A 22,982-nucleotide genomic window follows, 5' to 3' on the forward strand; every position below is an offset into this window, starting at 1 on the left:
TTCTTCCCCAATTCCAAAAAAAGAAGAAGCCTAACCTTAGTTCTAATACCAACGACTCCAAATCTCGAACAATCAGATTAGAAATTCAGCGAACACCCCAAATCATCTTGTCGGCTTGTTTGCCTAACTTCATTGGTGTTGGAAGAGGGTTCCATCTGGGTTCCATTGGCTTCGAAGAAAAATCGAAGGATTCGACATGGGGCGGTACGTGCATGAGGATCCTCACAAAACGATGCCTACCTATTGTAAGTTTTTTTTTTTTTTTTTGTGTTTTTGATGATTCCAAATGCATACTGAACTTATTTATTGAAATGGGTTGAATGTGGGTTTTGTTTATTCTTGTTTGAAAAAGTGGATTTATGCTTTGTGAATTCGAAATAATACCTAAGGTGTTGGATAAAGGGTTTATAGCTTTGTTTATTCTTGTTTGAAAAGGTGGATTTATGCTTTGTTTATTCAAAATGGTTCCTACGGTGTCGGATAATGGGTTTGTAGCTTTGTTTATTCTCGTTTGAAAAGTTGGTTTTATGCTTTCTTAATTCGAAATGGTTACTGAGTTGTTGGATAATGGGTTTGTTGCTTTGTTTATTCTTGTCGGTATAAGGTGGTTTGTTGCTTTATTGCTATGTTTATTCTTGTCGAGAAATGGTTACTGTGCTTTGGCTATTTGCATATAGTGTGTCAGATTTGGCTTTTCTTAGTCATGTGCTTTGTTTTGTGAAGAATCTTGTGCATTGGTTTTTGTTGGCTTCTGATTAGGTTAAAATGCAATTGCTTTTGTTTTTGCCTTTTCTTAGTCATGTGCTTTGTTTATTGTTGGCTTTTAATTAGGGTTTGTTCTTGTGAATTTCAGTGTATCCAGAACTATTCTCTATTGAATTGCATCATGGTGGGGAGATAAGTTATGACCTCTATTCTGGGGGAAAAGTGACATATATAGATAAATGTGATAAAGACCTCATGTCATTGCCAATGATAGATGATATGGTGGAGGCAGTTGGATACAATGAGCGGTTCATGAACTACTATTTCAAAATTCCTAACTTGGACCTTTGCAATGGTTTGAAGCCAATTCAAAGTGATTCTGATGTTTAGACAATGTGCAATTTTGTTCCAAAAGATAAAGTGATTGAGATGTACATCGAAGAATTGACGACAGAAGAAGCTGTAACCTAAGAGCAATAGTTTCTGAAGTCTATGAAAGTCAGTGGTCCAAGTAAACTGGTAATTGAGGAGATAAGTAGTTCAGAGGGGGATGTTGGGCCAACACCACTTCAACCAATAAGATATAGGGGCTTGCTAGCCATTGAAGGGCCAGAAGTGAATGATTGTTGCATATCTCAACTAGTGCAAACATGTGTGACTGAGGTAGGAGAAGGAATTGCTGATTCTGGGAATGGCCAAAAAGAGAAAAATGGTGAAGGGCCAGAGAAGAACAAGGGAAAATTTGTGGTTGAGGGGGATGTAGAAGAAAGGGATGCTAAAGTCTTCTTTGATGTACCTATTAGTTTTGAGAGGAATGTTGAAGAAGAGAATGAAGAAGCTGCTGAAGAAGATGATAGTGAGTTTGAAGAGAGTGAATATGAGAGTGATGCTGATAACCCACTGTTTTCCAAGTCTGATGGTATTGTGGAAGAAAATGCAAGGGAATCTAAATACAGAAAAGAAAGGAACTCTGAGCAAACTGATGAAAGGGATTCTGAGCAAAGAAGTGCAAGGCAATATGAGCAAAGCCAGGAAATAGAAGAACAACAAAGGGAAGAAGAATTTGACACTGCAACTCTAAAACAAAATGTGGTTGATGATCCAGACTATAACTCTGATGCCTTGGAGAGTGTACACTCTGAAGATAATGAAGGAGGTAAAAAACATGAGCGTTTTCCGGAGTTGAATGAGAAAACAAACATGAAGAATCTCATTCTTACACTAGTGCTTGTTTTCAGGGATCATGTGCAATTCCAGTGAGCTGTCATCATGTACTCCTTAGTGAATGGATATGGGGAGATCCATTTTCCTAGGAATGAGAAGTTGAAAGTCACAGCAAAGTGTGCAAAACGCTGCCCTTGGATGTGTTGTGCTGGAAAAGTGTATGGTTCAAACAGCATACAGATTATGACCATACTTGAAGTCCTCTTTGCTAACAGATTTGTACATGGATAAGATAAAACTTAATCTCACATGGCCTATTGATTCCTTTTTAGCAACTATCAAATCATAGTGGAATCATGGTTGTACAAAGATGAAGGCTTACAGGGCTTTAGATAGGGCTAAGAAGATCATTAAGGGAAAACATGCAAAGCAATACACAAAGTTGTGGGATTCTGCTGAGGAAGTGAGGAAGACTTAACCCTGGAAGCAAGTGAAGGTGAAGTTGGATAGGCAGAGGTTCCAAAGGATATATGTGTGCTTCGGGGCTTGCAAAGAGGGGTTTAAGTCAGCGTGCAGACCATTGATAGGATTAGATAGGTGCCATTTAAAGAGTGTACATGGAGGTCAGCTACTTTGTGCTATTGGCATTAACCCAAATGATGAAACATGGGTTATAGCTTATGTAGTGGTAGAAATAGAGAATAAGTCTAGTTGGATTTGGTTCTTACAGTTACTAGCCGTTGATGTTGGGATTGTCAATCAACAGGGATAGACATTTACGAGTGATAAACAAAATGGGTTAATTCCGGCCTTTCAAAAAGTCATCCCTAATTCCCAGCACAGATTTTGTGTGACACATTTGTATACCAACTTTAGAAATATGTTCAAGGGGAAAACTTTGAAGGATGCTTTATGGTCAATAACCAGAACAACAACAGTTCCCCACTTGAAAAAAAGCAATGGAGGATATGATGAAGCTAGATGAAAATGCCTACGATTGGTTGGTGAAGAAGCATGCACATCATTGGAGCAAGTCCTATTTTGAAACATATCCCAAGTGTGACATGTTGCTAAACAATCTCTGTGAAAGTTTCAATGTTGTCATACTTGGGCCAAGATAAAAACCTATTGTCACCATGCTACTACTTATTCATACACTCTTGATGAAGAGAATTCAAATGAGAAAGGATATAATGGTGAACAAAGTTGGAGATCTCTGTTCTAAAATCAAGAATAAGTTGGACAAAGCCGAAATTCAAAGTACCAGGTGCATTGCAAAATGGTCAAGGGGCACTAAATTTCAAGTTGATGTTGGAAGGCAGAGTAATATGTGGTTGACTTGGTTGAGATGACCTGTTCTTGCAGAAAGTATGGCTTGGCAGGAATCCCATGCAACCATGCAATAGCTGCCATAAATTTCAAGAGAAAGAAACCGGAGGACTATGTCGATGCTTGTTATTCGAAGGCGCGATACTTTGAGGTGTATTCTCATTTAATAATGCCGATGAATGAGATGTCTTTGTGGGAGGATACTGAAAACCCACCAATATTACCTCCAACATATACAACGCAACCTCGAAGGCTAAAGAGGAATAGAAACAAGGAAGTTGCTGAGAAGGACAATGAGGGTGAACAAACTCCCACAAACCCAACCAATAATCCTCAAGGTCCTCCTCAACCACTTAAGCTAGGACGGAAAGGGCAAGGCAGTTTGAAATGTACCATATGCAAAAAGGAAGGTCATAATCCAAGAACCCATCATAGACATCTTCCTCCAAGGGACAAACATGTAACATTTTCTACTTTATGTGGTTTTTAAATCCTTTAACGTCATATCAGACTGTTAATCATTTACATTGCTTTGTAGGCATCCACATCTGCTCAGGTTTATGAATTTATGGATAATTAAGCAAGTTTTATGCATAATTTGGTCCATTTTTTTTTTCTTCGGAAATGATGAGTAGTTTGTGCTTGAATACACTAGTTTTGTTGTGCTTATATCATTATGTTTGGGTGAGATTTTTCAAATTTGAGGTTAAGTATGATAATATGTGCTTAAAATGTTAGATCATCTTTTTCACTTTTTGGCGGGAAAGTGAATTTCAAATTTTGAATTTTGAAATTCAAATTACCAAAAAAAAAAAATCAAATATATTTTCTGACGTGGATGCCATTTGGCGGGAAAACATTGGGTGTGGTGCCACGTGGAATCCATCTAGGAGAGGATGTGGGCCCCGAATCAAGCCACATTAGCTTTTAACTGAGAAATTCACGGATAAACTAATAGAGGTATAACATTAGAACAAATTCTAAAAATGAGGTATAACATTGTCATTTTTAAAAGATGAGGTATGATAGTGTCATTCGACTTATAGTTGAGGTAGTTTTGTGTAATTTACCCTTTTTCTAATTTTTAAAAAAAAAAAAAAAAAAAAAAAAAAGCTACTGACTTCGCCATGACAGTTTATCTTTCTAGGGATTAAGAAGACTCACATAAACATTTCAACTTCTCTCTGGCCATCATCGTGCGATTCACCAGTGTTAGGAATCGAACCCAAAACATGTCGTGTGGAATACGAGCCTAGAATTCATTCCCGACCATTGGGACACCCCGTGTGGTTGTGTTCATTTAGTGGTTAAGGTTACCTTGTTTTACAATGAAGGGTGAGTAAGTTTGAGAGTTTGAAGAAAAGGATATCTCATTTAAACTTTATGATAGGGGTAAAACTATTATTATAATTTATACTTCAATTTAAGCCTATCATATTACATTTCATGTAGTGATTCTCTATAAAGGAATAACCTCCTTATATTATAAAAAAAAAAAAAAAAAAAATTAGATCCCAATATGGGCCAGTTATATATAGTATAACTCCAAGTTATAATTTTTCTACGTCTTTTTTTCAAGGACATTGGCCCCCAAATAGTAATAATTGTTAATAAGTCTAAAATATAATGTGACAAATAAAAATTTAAGATGAACTAAAATATTAATTTCTATAAAGTTGTTCGAGATAATGCTTTATTTTTTAGAGTTGATGCCATGTCATACAGCTTGTGGGTAAGTAATCATCAAGATGAACATGTTCGCCCCCTAAATTCGCCATGGGCCTCGCGGGCATGCTAGGAAAACTCGAATAAGAAACTGAGGGTTGTGAGCGTGTCACTACTAGTTGCCGTTAGAAGACGGATTTGAGTGATTGAGATTGGCCTGAATTCAACTTCTAACCAAGAGATTGTGCCATTGAGTGGGAGTGGCTCAAATCAAGGTTCTTTCTTTACCTTAAAGATAAGGACTTTACTTATGTGGAGAAATGTAACAATATGTAAATGACAAGTTTGTTGGAAGTGTAAATAATAGAGGAAAGTGAATGACTAGTAATGTAAATTGCTTGTAAATTAAATGACTGGAAATGTAGTTGTACAGAAATGTAATTATTTAAAGTACAAAGCATTACAAGTACAAAAACATGTAAAATACAAGGTTGGAGCTTGTTCCCAAGGAATCAGGCAAGTTACTCTAGTCTTGCTAGCAATTTTTGGTGGTTTGGGGAATGGCTTTGAAGGTTGAAATGAAAATACAAAGAAAATCGATGTTGTTGAGTGAGAAGCAGAGCTTTAAAAGGAAATACAAGGCTTTGAAAAGAAATACAAGGCTAGCGTAGGGAATTGAAGTATTAAAAAGGGCTACTGAGCTAATATATTGAGGAATTGATTTGAGTAGAGTTGTTTGATTGATTGGTTGAGTGTCCATACCTCTTGCCTTTGCTTCTTTATATAGAGAACTAAGAAAACCCATTTGTTGAGGACATTGAACATATACAGAGAAGTTCCACTGCCCACTTACAATGAATTAATATTAAAAGAAGCCAACTTGCATATAAAATAATATTAAAAAAAAGTAAGTTAGTTTTCCACCACATATCCATCTCCTAAGTCTGCCAACATCTTTACTTGCAATAAAACCACCACTTCAAACCATGTGGAGAAACATTCCCACATGCAACTTTTAGTATATTTGCACACTAATTCCCCAAAATGTCATATTTTGGCTTTAAATCCAAATAAGTAAAATTGTGCATATTTTAGGTGCAAACAGAACACTTTCATATCGAAGCTAAAATTAATGTTTCTAACTTCTCAAGCATTTTTACAACTTGGCACGGAACTTTTGATAAACTTTTATTGTTTAATTTCTTTCTTTTCCTAACGTTGCATCTTAGAAATTGGCATTCTCTATTTTCCACTATTAATGTAATTCATTGCATCCACACAACTTTAATTAACAATAACTAAGTAAAGAAATTTTTTTTTTTTAACTATACCTCTATTAAGTAATAACCTCTTTACAGTAAAATAATTACTCTAATCCAAAATTATATAGAGGTTTTATTGTCTTACGTAGTCATAAACAATAATTGAAGGAAATAACTAATAAAAAAAGTTTTAAAACTTTGAATCTTAACTGAAAACCAAGTAATAAATTTATTTAATAATTAATACAAAACCCAACAGCATACCGGCCCAAGAAATGAGCGTCCAGTTTTACCCCTAGCGGCAAACCTTTTCCATCCTCTCCCCGCTTCTCAATCTTTCAACATAATTCCTATTTCTCGATCTCCATTCTCAATCTCTCTGCCTAATCTCGATCTCTCATCTGCACAGAAACAATTCATCCACTTTTGTAATCGATTAGATCTCTCTACCTCTCTCTTGATCTCTCCACATCTCTGTTTTCATTCTCAATTTCATTCGAATTCCACCATTTTTTTCGAATCACCATATTAGGAGCCTTTTGAGGATGAAGGAATTTGGGCTATTGGGTTTTGGGCATCCCCTAGCATCAGCATTCGTGGGACTACTAGGTACAGGCACTTCAACCAAATGGCCACTCTCAAGTTATTGCCAAATCTTGTTGCTGCGATGAAGAAATGCAGAGCGCATATGCCACAAGGTGGAGAGGACTTGTACGACGACAGTAACAAGGAGTCTTCGAATGGTGACCGGAATATCTGGAGACTAGTACATGTGGTGTTTATGTGAGAGTTAATCATAGAGGTTTAAGGGTGCGGTTGTGAATGGTGTGATTGTTTATACCAGAGAGAAGGGCTCGAATCAATGGCGGTAATGGGGTTTCGAAGGAGACGGAGATATGGGAGGAAGGGCTCGGAAGCCGAGAATTGAGAAAGCCCTTCTCATCTATTAGTTGACTGTTTAGCTAAAGATGAGTCAAATTGCAATTTGGAGATACCCAGGGGTAGACATGAGGGTGGCAGTAAACGGTCAGGACCTTCGGGGTGAGGAGCATGATATGGAAGCAAACTTGGTTGAACTGAACTTGTAGTCAGCGTTCGGTTTAAGAAATAATGATATTATCATTATTTAGTTTTATAAATAATGTAGTATCTATGTCAATTTCATAAACAGTGTAATATCTGTGTTTAGTTTTATAAATTGTGTAGTAATCGTGCTCGGTTTCATAAATAATGTAATACCTGTAACTTGTTTCAAAAATAGTGTAGTACCCATATTTAATTTCAAAAATAATCAGTGCTCGGCTTAAGAAATAGTGATAGTACCAGTGTTCAGTTTCATAAATAATGTAGTACCGGTGTTCATTTTCAAAAATAGTTAGTATTTAGTTTAAAAAATAATTATAGTACTTGTGTTCAGTTCTAAAAATAGTGATAACAACTTTTTAAACCCGCAACAATCTCAAACTAACTCTACAAATACCTTATATGAAATTTATATTAATCTTATTTTGATTTTATAAATATTTCAATGTGCATTTCATCATAATTTTTTTTTTTTCAAAAAACATCGATATATTATTGAAACTCATAATAATCAAGTTCTGAATGAAATTAGGAGGTTTTTCGACACAAACTAATTCATTGTCAATGGACGCAGCAAACTAATTTTGAAATGGATGCACTTATCTTTGTAGCCCTAATTATAATGCTAATAAATCAATAATTAAAATAATAATAATGGACTAATAATTGGGGATGAAGGTTCTAGTTTTGTAGATTACGGAGGAAGCGGTGGGGCGGTGCTGCCAATTTGGTACATGTCAAATTTGATCATGCATTTTTTTTATCGATGACTCTAATTTAAATTCCATTCTTCTCACATTTTCATGCAGACATAAACACAACCAAACAAATATACAATGGGAGTTCGGCCCCGACAAACTTTTCATGCAATTCAATGCATAATGGAAAATTTCAACTTTCTAAGAGCAGTTCCAGCGAGAGCTTCCGCTCGAGGGACAGGCTCCGGAACAGGGCTGGATTGCCCGAGGGAGGAAGTCCAGCGTTGGCTGGCGAGGGAGCCCGAGCAGGCTCGAGCGCCAGGCCCGTCAATTCGTGCCGGCCCGAGCGCCCGAAGGCAATCTGACGTGGGCTGACATCAAGACGACATCTCCACGCTTTTTGAGGGCCACGGTGGTTGCTGTTGCTGTTCGGGGCAATCGCGGCGCTGGTGAGCCTGAGCTCGCTTCAAGGCGGCCATGAGAGCATTAGAGATAGGGAGCTCCATGCCGAGACTCATGTTTTGGGCAGTGGGCAACCGCTTCAGAGCCACACTGAAGCAGAGCTCCAGAGCTCAGCACTGGAGAGGGTGGGAGGAATTGGGGTGAGATTTGATGCATGCTTGGCAGAGGAAGCCGGTGGGGGAGGACAAAAGGGTTTCGTCGACTAGCTTCGGCAGAGACAAAGGCAGCAGCAGCAAATGAAATTAGCGGTGGAGATGCAACGATTAAGACAAGTTTTGTGAAAAAAAAATACTATTATTTTATAAATAAATAAAATATTATTATTTTATTGCCTATTACCAGGGTTATTCAAGTGCAACGGTGAAGATGCAAAATGCAGTTACTGTTCATTAAGGGTAGTTACTATTCACTAGGTGGATTGAATAGTGAATAGTCTGGGGGGAGGGCTCTCACGCTGGAGTTGCTCTAATGGAATTGGACTGGCGGAACGGGGTTTCAGTCAGGGGTATTAGTTGGAAAAATAGAATTTTGTTTTGCACATGGGCTTGTTTCTTATTTATAAGGATTTAGTTTTTATCCTTATTATATTGTTTTTTGTCGTTTTCGTTAAATTTCAAGTCTTTTACATTAAATAAAGTTAATGAATGATTTTTTGTTAATACAAACTTCGCCCAACTCATTTTTATTAAAGTTCTCTAAATTGAGACCTTGCGTGACTATTACAATTAACAAGAAGGGTAGAGAAAACCTTTCCACTACTAGCAGACAAGAGTTCATATTAATTAAATATCGACCACATGATCAATTATTTATCGACAACGTAATTTTAAAGAGATTTGAAAAATAATTTTGATTATTTTTTTTTACTACAAGAGATATTGTTCTAATCTACACTAATGATAGTCGACAAAGTTTAAAATCAAGACGAGCTAACAAAAATAAAAAAATTCTCCTCTTCCTAATTTTTGGGATGTGTTATCTACACATCTTTTTTTATTTTTTATATATATTATGTTAATTTATATCATTTAATCTTTTTCAATTCATCATATCTGACGGTCAAAATTTTAAAAAGTACGTGAGAAGTAATTGTTTTTTTTTTAATAAAAAGGTGACCCACCTGCCAGGTGTATGGAGTGTTGACCCGTTTGGCTTTGATGCCTCCGATTCGCACCTCAAACACAAAGTCCATAAATAACACAACACAAAGTTGGATCAAAATATTTTTTTTTGAGAAGAAACAAGTTGGATCAAAATATTGCAACCTACAATCCAAAAAAAAAAATGGACGAGAAAGACGACAACAAAACCGGGGAAATCGAGGAAACGGGCCCAAAATCCGACGGGTCTTCTCCGAACCCGAATCCCAAAACTGCGAGGACGAAGGTTCCAGAAGTGGAAGTCTGCCTGTATCGACGGGGGAAAGGCCCGATCGACACGTTCAAGTCGGGTCTGGGGGGTTGGGACCAGAACCAGTTGGAGGTCGGAGACATTCTCGACAAGTATGGATTCAAATCGCTTTACGCTTTCAATACCGAATCGGGTCGCGGGGTTCCGATCCGGTTTAACCCTAGAAACGGCAGGTCTATGCTGCCATATAGAGATGGAGCCACGGTTCAAATCGACGGAGAGCCTAAGGTAAAATTTCATAAGATTCTCCTTTTGTTACCACATGATTGCCAAAACCCAATTGATGAAACTAGTCAGATGAATTTTCTGTTTGGATGCCGAGAAAATTGTGTTGTAATCTTTTTTATTGAATTGTATTTAAATAAATTTACTTTTCATGTGTGAGAGAGATACATTAGTGTTTTTTGGTTTGGAGTTGTATATATTTTCAGTTGTCGCTCTCAATTAGCAATATAGCAGTTCCTCCTACAATTAGAGGGTTTAGAATTTAGATCAAGAGATATCAGCAACTTACTTGGTTGAATTCGAGCTATCGGTTTCATATTTCGATTAGTTTTTCTTGCTACATGTCATTTGTGGCCTAAGCGTGGAAGTAATTTTAATGCCCCCTACGTGAATTATCCTGTTGAGCTTTGATTGTTTGTTTGATAAACACCGGGTTTTACAGCCACATATTCCTAAAAAGTAGGATTTCGCATCGTTATTTTGGTGGATGCTTTGCCCATTTTTATGACGAGCAAATGTGCAATCACCCCACTTAAAGTGATTGGGTTTAGGCACCGTGCTAATAGCACTGCGCCACAACCTCGTGGCGGTGTTGTTAACCATAACATGAGTAGTTGCCCACTAAATCCATCTCTAGGATTTTAGTTCGTACCTTGTTTTTCGTCTATTTCATGAGCAGTCCGTCAGGAATCAGGATCTGCTGACATTATTACCTTTCTGTATCGTTTGTGTTTCCATCCTACCATTTCCTTCCTATTACGAATACTGAAAGAGGAACAATTTGTACTCTCATTAAAGGAATGCTTGCAACTGTTTTATTTTTATTTTCCGCAAGATTCTTCAGTTGCAGTTTTGTAGACAGCGGAATATTATATTGACATGTGAAATGTCTTTTGGTGCCAGTTTTGCTACTGAGTTCTTGTGTGTTCAAATTCTCTTAATGCAGGATTCATTGATCCAACCGGTGACGAAAATCTTGATTGGAGTAGCTTTTATGACCATCCTGATAACCTTGGTTTTGAGGGATCCTCCGCAATGGATCCAGAAATTAAACTTTACTGGAGGTAACTTCCCTCCATGGATCATCGCTCTCGTGATCATAGTGTTTACTCGAATGAGGAAGAGAACCAGGGACTTGCTGAAAAAGTTTGGTTGGTGAAGGGCGCAATTGATGCTCCTCTTCTAAGGTTCATTAGTTTTTCTTTCCAATTGCTCTCAAACTTTGTTAAAAATTGATTCATAATCACTGAAAGCTACTCTGAAGTATTTACTGAAGTTTGACAACAAAAAAAGCAACGCTCATCTGTGCATCGTCACTCATCCGCAAAAAGCTGTATGGGGATTAGACTTCGTCACAAGTATAATCCCCTACAAGACTTTGCGGATGTACACAAGGGGGCATTTTCCATAGTTTCCCACATTCATTTTATGTAGCTTCTGTAAAGAATCCAAGATTTTGTATGCTTGATTTCTAGAAGGATTGTGCATTTATTGATTGTGAACTGCTAGTAAGCTGGCAGTGGAGGTTGAAGACATTATTCGAAGGATTTGAAAAACTTAATTATTTTATGGTATGTTGCAAAAGTGTATTCGTACCCTTGGAAAAGGATTAGCTCCGTCTACTGGGCGGCTGTCCCAGCCAGGCTGGGACCCCGTCGGTTGTTGCCTAGCGCTTGTTCTTTAGGTGGAGAGACGACTGCCTCTCTAACCATCAGGTGCTTCGGGAACTTGACCCTCTCTCACATCACCTGCGGGACTCATTCCAACTCAACGGGAGTGTGAAAAGCACTACCCTAATGCATTAGGCAGGTATGCATATCAGGTTTATTTTCAGTAACTCCCGATGGAACTCAAGCTCGCTATGCCCCATTTCAATACATTCCGTCGAAGAATCGTTACAAGATTTGTGTGGCAGGAATGTTAAGAGTATCGTTATAATGACTTTATGGGGCAGCAATGTTAGGGGAAGTGTCGTCATTTCGCGAAGCCATTGTTTAATCCTCTCTAGCACGTAACGCAATTTACGTTCCAAAGATTATAAAGTCTATAAAAACAAGGAATTGAAGAAGTGATGGAGGGTGGACAACCAAAACAACCAAGAATTTGTTAAAGTCGGAGGTTCCAAGTTTGTGTGAGGGGAGAGTTATTGCTGGCAATGATTGTTGGTTTTTGGTTTGATTACTAATAACAACACGGTTCAGATTGACAGGGTAGGCTATGTTATATTGTTATGTAGGTAATGTTGAGAGAAACTCTTTGTAACCAAACACCACGTGGCAAACATCTATTAAATGGCTTGTGTACATTCTGAATATGTAGCATTTGAAGTGAAGGGGAATTGGATCAACTGGCCCTCCAGTCAACACGATACCTAAATTTTTAGGTATTTGGTTATGGAGATTAAAGATAGGCTCACACTTTTTCGATTTCTTACGCGTTAGTAATCCTTGGGAAAATTTTAGAAGTAAAACGCCTCACATGGTATATTTTAGTAAACTCAAGAAACTCTAGAATCAAAATGATTCCAATTCTCATTCTTGTACGTAAACATGACCTAGTGTATAAACTAAACTAAAAATCTACATTGCGAAAGATGAATACCCATACTTGGGTTGCATAGAAAACAGAAGTTGTAAAAAGAATCAAAGATTAAGATCACATAAGTAACTCTACCCCATATATTAACTTTCAAAATTCCATGAAGTTGATTCTCTCACAAGTCAAAACTACAAGCATCGATTTCGTTTTCAAGGTCAAAGCAAAACTCACAGTGACTACTTTCCTTGGCGTTCCTCTGACAAAAACAGGGACTACTTTCCTCAAAATGGCAAAAGTCGAGCATCGCTAGACAACACAACTTAGTATACAACGTGTACAAACAATGGCTATGAAAGTATGAATCGGGACAACAAAACAATGAAAACTGGGCAAGCCAGCAGTGGAGGTGAATTGCGCTAATAAATTCAGCATGCACAGCCACCTCCTCCTCTTTGATCAGACTCTGAAACAGCATCAGGGATGCCCTGGAAATATCTGCAAGTTAAAAGGAAAAAGGAACAATGATGAAAAAGGCAGGTTTAGAGGATCTTAAAACATCTCATACGAGCATACAGCAACAATAGCAGAAAGATAGATAGATAGATAGATACTGATACATTGTAGATACAAAGTTGGGTAAATTGTAAGGTAATCGGAAGTTCGGGACACGATAAGCCAATTGAAAGATTTTCGTGTTCTGAAGGACATTACATCAGCATCATATGCTTATTCTACAAAGATCAAATGCTCATCCTCTGATGCGAATGGTCAAACCAGGCTTTATCTACATATAAAACTATTGTGACTAGTAAAACCAAGCTTTATTTAAGAATACAACGACCATTCTTTCCCTAGAACATCTTAACTACGTTCTAACATGACCATTTCACTAGGTTTATATCCTTCATGTCATAAAAGTGAACTAGAAACTACCTTCATAGTGAAAACTAGCTATCATGTTCATTCTATCTAATTCTTGTCTATAAAACAAAGAATATGACCCGACATTCTATATAGAATTGTCCATCTACTATGCAAACGGTTCCAAACGAGAGCTTAAGCTCATCTCCTGGATCTGGAGTAGCCCACGAACATAAATATATCCTAAAATAGAACTTTGCTTACTCCAGAATATCAATAGAATAAATGAAGACAATATGTCAGCCCTCACTATGAACTTACATGTCCTGCTCATGTTCATTTGCAAGAGCAGTCTTTGCAATACAAAGAAATGCACCATCAACGTTGTAATCTTCTTTTGCTGATGTCTCAAAGTAAGGTATATTCCCCTTTGATGCACACCAGTCCTTTGCTTTCTTCTCAGACACCTGTAAAGATAATAATTAGATAATGTACATGGGCAAATCATGGACAGCACAGCCAATGTGTTTCCTTACCACACGACTGTTACCCCCATCAATATCAATCTTGTTACCAAGCAATATAAATGGAAATGTCTTGGGATCGGGAGGGTTTGCCTGGGTCAAAATTAGAATGGAAACAATGTAAGCATCAAAACTAAAAATGAGCATTTCTGAAATACAAAATTCAAATTACAGGACTGTTAGCCAAACAGCTTAGGTATATATTTACAACTTTCATAACTCTTATGAGACACCTTTATCAAACCACTGTGTTTTATCAATTAAATCAAATGACAACATAAAACAAGAAAATCATGTTAATTCATAAAAACAAACTGTTAAAAGGAATGTGTACAATTAAGGAAAAAAGAGAATGGCAACCTTACATAGCCACCCATGGAAAGGCAAGCACAAATGGAAAACTTGGAAACTTACTACTATCCGAGGCTCAACTATCGTCTCGTATCAAATACACCATAGAACATAAACAGAACAGCAGTTAGAAATTAGAATCACGCCGCTGTAGTGCTTTGCTCCAAGTTCAAATTTGACAGCTGAATAATGGACCCAAAAGTCCCATAACTTATCATTACAGATAAAATGGTAATTCATCTGGAAGAATTCTCTGCAAATTCTACAATTTTTTGGCTGAAGCAAGATTTGATGGATGGAAGTCAGATAAGCAACGTTCCTTCCTACATGGGAATTCCCTTCTTGCATACAAGAGAAAGGTACCAGGAAATGGAGTATTGATGGAATACCGATTGCTTTCGTACTTGGGAAGAAAAATACTTTTGCATTTGTCTCAAAAGCCACCGATAATAAGGAGACAAAAAGAGAATGGATCACAGAAAAATCTAAAACGTCAAAATTAGAATTGTAATTGTTTTTACTAAAAAGACTCTTAATGTATTCTTCCTCCTTTTTTCTGGTTACCTCTCTCATTATACAAAAACAATAGAAAACAGAAATATCATCAAGCCGGCTCTAAATAAAAAATAATTAGACATTAGACAACTACTATGAAGTATTTCTAATCTCTAAACTAGTCTTCCCTGCCGCCATGTTCATTATTCAGTCTAGAAAACCCCCCTACCGAAAATTGTTATAACTTTAGCAGCTAGCCCAAGATAAAGCAAAGTACTTACTATTAATCAAAATGCAGTATGAAAAAGAAGTGATACAAAACTAGTATTACTTCTCTAAAGTAGTTATATTCCACTGTGCCAATGATGCCAATGTTTACTCGAGTTTTTTTTATGTCAAGGGAATTGTTATTAGTGTTCCAAATAGTTATCATGCACCCTTGTCCTTCATTTATTTCACTTGGGAGAAGTATATATGCCTTTTTTGGAGTGAAAATAACAGCTCCCTTCTGACGAACATATATCATTGCTTGAATATAGAATGACTAAGAAGCGCGATGTACAATTAACACAGTAGCCAGCCATCATCAGAAAACTGTCAAAGCCTAAATGCTAATGTGAAATCACACAGAACTTGATGTGTGTGTGTTTGTGAACATTTACATAAGCAATTCCATATTGTGACACAATTGGCATGCTATGCCACCAGATAACAATAAGAACTGCACCTCAGATCCTCAACATATGTTTCCAACTGATAATGGTCCTACTTGAGATTCTAACACAACAAAATCAGAATGGCAAGATAAAGTTATGAGATAAATATATAAAGAATTGAGAAAGGTATGAATCAAACCTGCTTTAGAAACTCCTCATGCCAATTATCTAGAGTATCAAAGGACTTCATTACGTTGACATCATAAACAAGAACACAGCAATCTGCACCTCTGTAAAATGAAACTCCAAGACTCTGAAATCTTTCCTGCCCGGCTGTGTCCCAAATCTTCCAGACGAAAGAAAATAGAAAAACCCACACAAATTAGTCCCCGCAATTCCCACTACAATTACCCAAAATTATACTAAACAGAACACTGAAATACCGTTCAACCAGAAAACCCACTTGTAGAGTGACGAGCCTGTCATCGATTTGGAGTTCTTTCGTGACAAAATCGGCACCGATTGTAGCTTTATACTGCTGACTAAACTTCTTGTGCACATATCTAAGCCATCAGTTAAAGAACCACACAGTCTAACACCCACAAAAATACATAATTAAACTGATACCTCATTAATATAACATGCCTCATATCGCGATCATAAACAATATCAAGCCGATTAAACTTAATTTCACCCAAATTAATCAGATTTCTGAGATCGCACAATGAAAATTACACAAATCCAACACCGAAATTCAAAAAATAATTAGAAATAACGAAAATAATCTCACAGATGGTGAAGGATACTGGTTCATCAACGAGGTCTTGCCAACCCTAACAGAAGAAGAAACACAAAGTTAATCCCTAAAATAAACACAAAATCCAGATAACAACAATGGGTGGTTGTGGAATCAGAAACCCTAGGGGTGCAGAACCTTACCCACTGTCGCCGAGAACGATGACCTTGAGCAAGGTTCGTCTGCGCAATGACATGGCGGACGAATTTAAACTGATATGAATCGGAAAAAAGCGGAAACAAATCAACTTTTTTAACACTGCCAAGGCGATTGATTGGCGGATGTTTTTGAATTTTTCCCTTTCACTTTCTCTTTCCAGGAACGGAAGGAATGAATGGGAGGAGAGAGAGAGAGAGAGGAGAGAGGAGAGAGAGACAGAGAAAAAAGGGGCGCCAAGTTCGATCGGTGTTTTTTTTAGTTTTTTGGAATTATACTTATGTCCGAGTCGGCAGGACAGACAAGCAGCATATATTATTAAATATTTACGTGACAAAGCGAAGTGCCAGGTGACATTATAATAAGTTTAAGTTTCTTGGGTCCCACTTATCCACACAACAAAAGTGGTCTACGAGGGGCCCCATCATGGTCTGAAGATGTTAAGGGGAAATTTTATTAAGACCTTTTTTTTTTTTTTTTTTGGTTTTTTTTAATTAAAATAGTCTCTGAGATTGTTATAATTATTCATTTTGGTTTTTGAGGTTTAAAAATTGATAGAAATGGTTATTGAGATTTTTTATTGTCAATCATTTTGGTCGTTGTGAAAAATTATCATTAAACTAAAGAAACCACCTATCAATTGGAGGGGTTGACAAAAATACCCTCAATTTTAACGGAGATTTTCCTCTGAATGACTAAAATGATTGACGGTGTATAATTTCAAGGACTACTACTTTAACAATGTTGAATTTTAAAAACCAAAGTGAGAAGTTATGCCAACTTTATGGGCCATTTTTTTTTCTAAAAAAACCTTTATTTTCTCTACACTCCCGATTTATAATTGAGTAGTTTTATTAACACACACATCTATATGAAGGTGCCTCGTAAGATTTTTCACTTGAACTTCCTCTTTCACCCCTGTTAATTAAGGTCAAAAGAAAGGAAAGAAAAAAACACAACCATCCAACTATATGATCGGATACATCCATTTAATTTCCATCTCTTCCCTGTCGCTTCCACCATTTTCTCTTTAAATCCAACCACCCAACCATTCCTCTTGTCAATCTTTTTAAAGCCAAACCACATCTCATCTCTTAGTCAAATAGCAATCATGGCCGACGAGCACATAAACAACTTCCTAGTTAACTTGGATAGAAAACCCGATCACCCTATTGTTAACTCTAGCATTTATTTGGCTGGATTTCTTATAGTGGAGTGTCTTCCTCCTTGGAGCATTACTGTTGGCTTAATCAAGAGGTTCTGGGCTCCATATGGCGACTTCAAAGTCTCAGCTCGTACGAACACAACCTTTATCATCATTGCACCCTCAGAGTCAACAGCCAATAGGGTCCTTAATGATGGGCCTTGGAATATAGCTAGAGACTACCTTGCCATTCACAAGTTGCCACCGCACCTCACCTTTGAGGAAATACCAGCTTACTGGATCAACTACTGGGTTCAAATGCATGTTGTGCCTTTGGAGGATTTTTCCTCTGAAAATGCTCGTCTCTTTGGGAATCCATTTAGGGAAGTCATTGATGTGGATGATCATCTTGCATACCCATATGGAATCCATGACTTTCTCCGAGTAAGGCTTAAAGTGGATGCAAGGAAACCTCTTTCTAATGGATTCTGGCTTCAAAGAAGAGATGGTGGAAGAACATGGGCGATGCTCAAATATGAACGCCTCTTAAATTTCTTTTTTCATTGCAGAAGACTTGGTCACTTCGACAAATACTGTGAGTATGAAGTGCCAAATGTCAACAAAGAATATCCTTATTTAACTATTATGGTAGGGGAACAGGTCCGCCCACTAAGACTCACTCATGCTACTTCCTGCTCAAATAATTATGTGAGTAAGGGTGGAAAACACTTGAACTCCACCCTAAAGAAAGGCCAGGGTCTTCCCTTGGTTCTGGAAACCGTTATACCAAAATCGTCGTTGATTGGTGCTTCTGCTATTATCCTCTCCACCATGACACATCGAGCAATTTTTTAGGGTGAACCATTTTTGTCCCTCAGTCTGTCTCCTACTGAGCCATATGTCCCCCCTACCACCTGGCCACTGAGCCATATGTCCCCCCTACCACCTGGCCAATGTAAGGTATGGCTACCCATATGGAGATCAACTCTAATTTTTCTATGAACATGTCGGCATTTGACTTCCTGCAAAAAAAAAAATATATCCACCATCCACAAATATTTCCACTATCAGCTGGCATGCTAAGTTCTCTCACTCAACTATGACTTTTTTACCAACCTCAAAGTCAACATTTTTTACTCATTACACCCCAAATTCTGCTACCTCACCTAAGTCAACAACATATCTTCTTGAAGGGGATCATTTTCTGTCTTAACGCTTTTACTCAAATGAGACTCTATCCACAATTTCCAGCCTTATGGGACTCTCCATTAGTAACAATCCACAACCACCAACCCATGCCTTTTTTCTCCAGAAACCTAAATGCTACTCCTATCACGAAAGTTAAGTCTTCTCTTAGACCGACCATATCCACCATTACTCAAAGTCTTTTAATGGAAAATTTGGGAAAACCACCTTTGGATCGTATGCCTGTCAGGAATGCTTAGAAGAGAAAGGTCCCTACTTGTGAGGTGGACTCAGGTATAAAAAAACAAAAAACTTTACTCTTGGAAAATCAACTTTCTCCCACTGTGGTGCAAGAAACCAAGTTATCTAAGAAAGCAAGATTGGCTACTTATGCTTGTGCTCGTGGTTGTCCTAACCCTCATTGGGCCTAGGTTGGTCTCTCTCATATAGCAATAACTAAACCAACTACCTCAGTCGAAGATTCAAATAATATGGATACCATTGCTTCATCTCCTCACTCACCAGATAGGATTGACAACACTACCTTCAAGGGTGTGGAGAATCCTATCATTTTCCAGGGCACTGGTGGCTGGCTTGATGCAGCCACGGGGGATAAGTGATCTACCTAGCTTGGAACTGTCAAAGGATTAGGCAAGACTTCACAGTGGATGTTCTTCGTGAGCAATTACGTATAAATAACCCATTAAATGGTTTTTTATCTAAAACAAAATGTAAGAATGATGTAGTCCAAAAAGTGGGACGTTCCCTAGGTTTTTGTAATTCATTTTTTGTTCCTGCAGTAGGTAGATCTAGTGGGTTATGCCTTTGGTGGAAAGATGGTACTACTATCCAAATCCTCTCAGCCAACAAATATGTCATCGATACAAGTATCCAAGGGAAGTTGGCGACTACTCCTATCCATATCTCATGGTTTTATGGTCCTCCTCACAACCACCAAAAAGCTTTTTTTAAGAGCAAGTCGACACATCCCTCTCGGATCCTGGTATGCCTTACCTTTGTGTTGGTGATTTTAATGAATTACTATGGGCGCATGAAAAAAAAAAGGTGGACGAGATTAGGATCATGGCCATACCAGATATTTAAAACTTTTCATGCACCAAAAATCTCTTGTTGACCTTGGGTATTGTGGCCCAATTTTCACATGGGAAAGAGATTGGGAGGAGTCGGGAAGATTGCGGAAAGGTTGGATCGAGCTGTTACTAATTTCTTATGGACAGAATGTTGGCCTGACATGGTGATATCCCACGACCCTTTAATTGGCTTCAATCATATGCCCTTAATTATTCAATATGCTCCTGATGTTGCTCTTGGTCCCCGTCCTTTCTCCCTTGAAGCTTTTTGGCTCAGGAATTCTGAGTTTCTTAGTGTTTTAAAAGAAGCTTGGAATGATAATATAAATAATTACTTTGGGTATGCCTTGTCTAATAAGTTATCTCATTGTTCTCGAATGTTGTCATCTTAGAGCAAAAAATTCTCTAACAACATAACAACTATAAATAAGTTGCTCAAAGTTCTCAAAGTAATGACTTTCAGCCTTATGCCGGCACTAAACGTGAGGTTCACTTAACAACCATTAAGAAGTTGGGGGAGGTTTGGAGAAATGAAGAACTCTATTGGCTCCAGAGATTGCATATTAACTGGTTGCATGATGGAGACAAAAATACTGCCTTTTACCACCGCTCAGTGATCCAGCACCACCAAAGAAATCACATTCTGAAGCGTAAAGATTTTGAAGATGTTTGGTTGGAAGAAGATGGTCAGATTAGAAATCACATTAACGCCTATTTTAAGACTTTCTTCTCGCCTGCCCTTGCGAGTCTCAAGTAGGTGGTTACTCCTTAAATTAATGCTAATCTTCTCATGCCCTTCACCCTAGAGTAGATCAAATTTGCAGTGTTCGAATTGGAGGTCTTAAAGCTGCAGGTCCTGATGGTTTCCATGGAAATTTTTACCACACTTGTTGGGAGATTGTTAATAATATTATCTTTAAGAGATGAACCATACCAATATTGTCTTTATTCCCAAGGTGCAAGTGCCTGAGTCTATCTCTTAATTTCATCCCATCAGCCTCTGTAACTTTGCGCACAAGATCTTTTCCAAGTTGATGACAAATCGGTTAAAACCATATCTCCCAAGCCTCATCTCTCACCACCAGAGTGCTTTCGTCCCGGGACATCAAATTCAAAACAATATTTTTGTTGCTCATGAGGCTTTCCATTATCTGAAGCACAAAAATTAATTCGGAATTTTGAGTTGGGTCTTAAAGTTGATATGAACAAGGCTTACGATCATGTTGAATGGGACTTTCTGGAAGCAGTGCTACTTTGATTGGGATTTCAAACAAGATGGGTTTCTATGGTTATAACTTGCGTAAGAACGGTCTCATTTTCTGTCACTTTCAATGGCAAGTGTGGGGAAAAGTTTATTCCTTCTAGAGGACTACATCAGGGTGACCCATTTTCTCTTTACCTATTTCTCTTTATCATTGACGCTTTTTCATCCCTGATTGCTGATCATTGCGAGGTATGTGCTCTGTCTGGTGTTTCTCTAGCCCCTTTTTGCCTGATGCTCTCTTACTTGTTTTTCGTAGATAACTCGTTTTTCTTCATTATGGCTAATTAGGATAATTGCAATGCTCTGCTGAGAATTTTGGATTTGTATTGTGCGGCATCTGGCCAAACTATTAATCTTCAGAAATCTTCCATTTTCTTCTCAGCAAATATTCCCCAGATTGTCATTAATGATGCATGTACTTTATTCAATATTCCTCAAACCTCAGACTGGGGGAAATATCTTGGCTTGCCTACCGTGTAGGGGCGGTCTAAAAAAAAAGCTCACTCTTTTGTTAAAGTGTGAATCGCTCTAAAGATTCACAGTTGAAAATCGACATCATTATCTTTAGCTGGTCATGAAGTTTTTATTAAAGTTGTTGCCATAGCCATTCCTACCTATCATATGAATTGTTTCTTGTTCTCGGCCACTTTCTGCCACGATATTGATGCCTTTCTAGTTAGAGGGAGAATAAGCATAAGATTCATTTGCGAAATTGGCCGGCTATGTGTGCCTCTAAGTCTGCGGGTGGTCTTGGATTTCGAAGCCTTGTGGACTACAATATGGCCCTCTTAGCTAAGCAATTTTGGTTTCTCATGGTTGAACCTATTGCTTTTTATGCTCGTATTCTGCGGGGTCGCTACTTTCCTTCGGATGATGCTTTAAATTCCTCCAAAGGAAGCCGTGCTTCTTGGGCTTGGAGCAGTTTCTTGCAAGGTTGGGCTTTTATTATCAAATGGGCCGGATGGAAAACTGGTGATGGGAGACGTGTCTGCATCTAGCAAGACAAATGGCTTACTAGCAATCATGTCTCGAACAATATGGCTACGGTGGCCATAAATATTATTTCAGTGTCGGATCGATCTTGGAACCTAGGGCCTATACGCAATATCCTCCCTCCTATGGAATCTGCGGCTATTGAGAGTATCATCCTTGATGATCTTTCCTTCCCCGGTCATCTTATTGGTCGTGGTCCCTCAATGGTGATTACTTTGTTAAATTGGGTTATGCCTTTGGTCATGCAATTACCCTGGGCAACCAAACCCTATCTACCAATAATGCTAGTCAATCTATTTGTGTGGATCCTATCATCTGCAAACTCATTTGGGGAATGGTTACTCTTCCAAAAATCAAGTTTTTTTTTTAAGGATTGCTAACAATTGTCTCCCAACCATGAAGAGTCTTTTTCACTCCCCTTTGTCCCATTTGTAAGAATGGGCCTGAAACTATTGAGCATATGTTTTTCCTTTGCATGTGGACTTCTACGGTTTGGTTCGCGTATAGGCTAAACTATCGCATCGATCGTCAATCCATCACTTCTTTTGACAGATGGTTGTTGGCTCTCTCTTCAGTGGTAGATGGCTCAGGTATGACCTTACCTAAAGTTTTATCTTCTGTCTCTTTTCTTTGCTGGGAAATCTAGAAGGCTAGATGTCATGCAAGTTTTAATAATGTTCTCCCCTCTCATAATAAAACCATGAAAGTGGCAATAAAAGCTTGCAATGATTTTATTAATGTTTCCACGGTTCCTGTTTATCCTCGGGCTAACCTACTACATCCTCCAACTTGGATTCCTCCCCCGCCAAATATTGTTAAGATCAACTGTGACGCCTCGGGGTTTAAGGTTTCTCTGTGCTCGGGTCTTGGAATGGTGGTTCGAGATGCATTTGGGAAGTTAATCATAAGTAAAAAAGCCAAGGGC

General features: G+C 38.0%; 2 protein-coding genes across 3 annotated transcripts; one reads left to right on the plus strand and one right to left on the minus strand.

The window, feature by feature from the left end:
- Positions 1-9,559: 9,559 nt before the first annotated feature.
- LOC137725906 (uncharacterized) lies at positions 9,560-11,577 on the plus strand. The gene is made up of 2 exons (XM_068464745.2): positions 9,560-10,006; positions 10,950-11,577. The coding sequence occupies exons 1-2, from the start codon at positions 9,653-9,655 to the stop codon at positions 11,160-11,162; spliced, it is 567 nt and encodes a 188-aa protein (XP_068320846.2). The 5' UTR covers positions 9,560-9,652; the 3' UTR covers positions 11,163-11,577.
- Positions 11,578-12,652: 1,075 nt separating this feature from the next.
- LOC137725689 (ras-related protein Rab7) lies at positions 12,653-16,660 on the minus strand. Of its 2 annotated transcripts, XM_068464460.2 has the most exons (7): positions 16,368-16,626; positions 16,235-16,261; positions 15,892-15,991; positions 15,628-15,774; positions 13,939-14,019; positions 13,724-13,869; positions 12,653-13,036 (listed from the first exon to the last, which is right to left on the minus strand). In XM_068464460.2, the coding sequence occupies exons 1-7, from the start codon at positions 16,418-16,420 to the stop codon at positions 12,967-12,969; spliced, it is 624 nt and encodes a 207-aa protein (XP_068320561.1). In that variant the 5' UTR covers positions 16,421-16,626; the 3' UTR covers positions 12,653-12,966. The 2 variants fall into 2 exon arrangements, with proteins under 2 accessions (XP_068320561.1, XP_088551093.1); XM_088694967.1 differs by lacking the exon at positions 13,939-14,019 and having other exon boundaries at positions 16,368-16,660.
- Between the last annotated feature and the right edge of the window lie 6,322 nt (positions 16,661-22,982).

This window comes from Pyrus communis, chromosome 5 (assembly GCF_041283825.1).
Source record: "Pyrus communis isolate YQ-2024b chromosome 5, ASM4128382v1, whole genome shotgun sequence".
Taxonomy (NCBI): Eukaryota; Viridiplantae; Streptophyta; class Magnoliopsida; order Rosales; family Rosaceae; genus Pyrus; species Pyrus communis.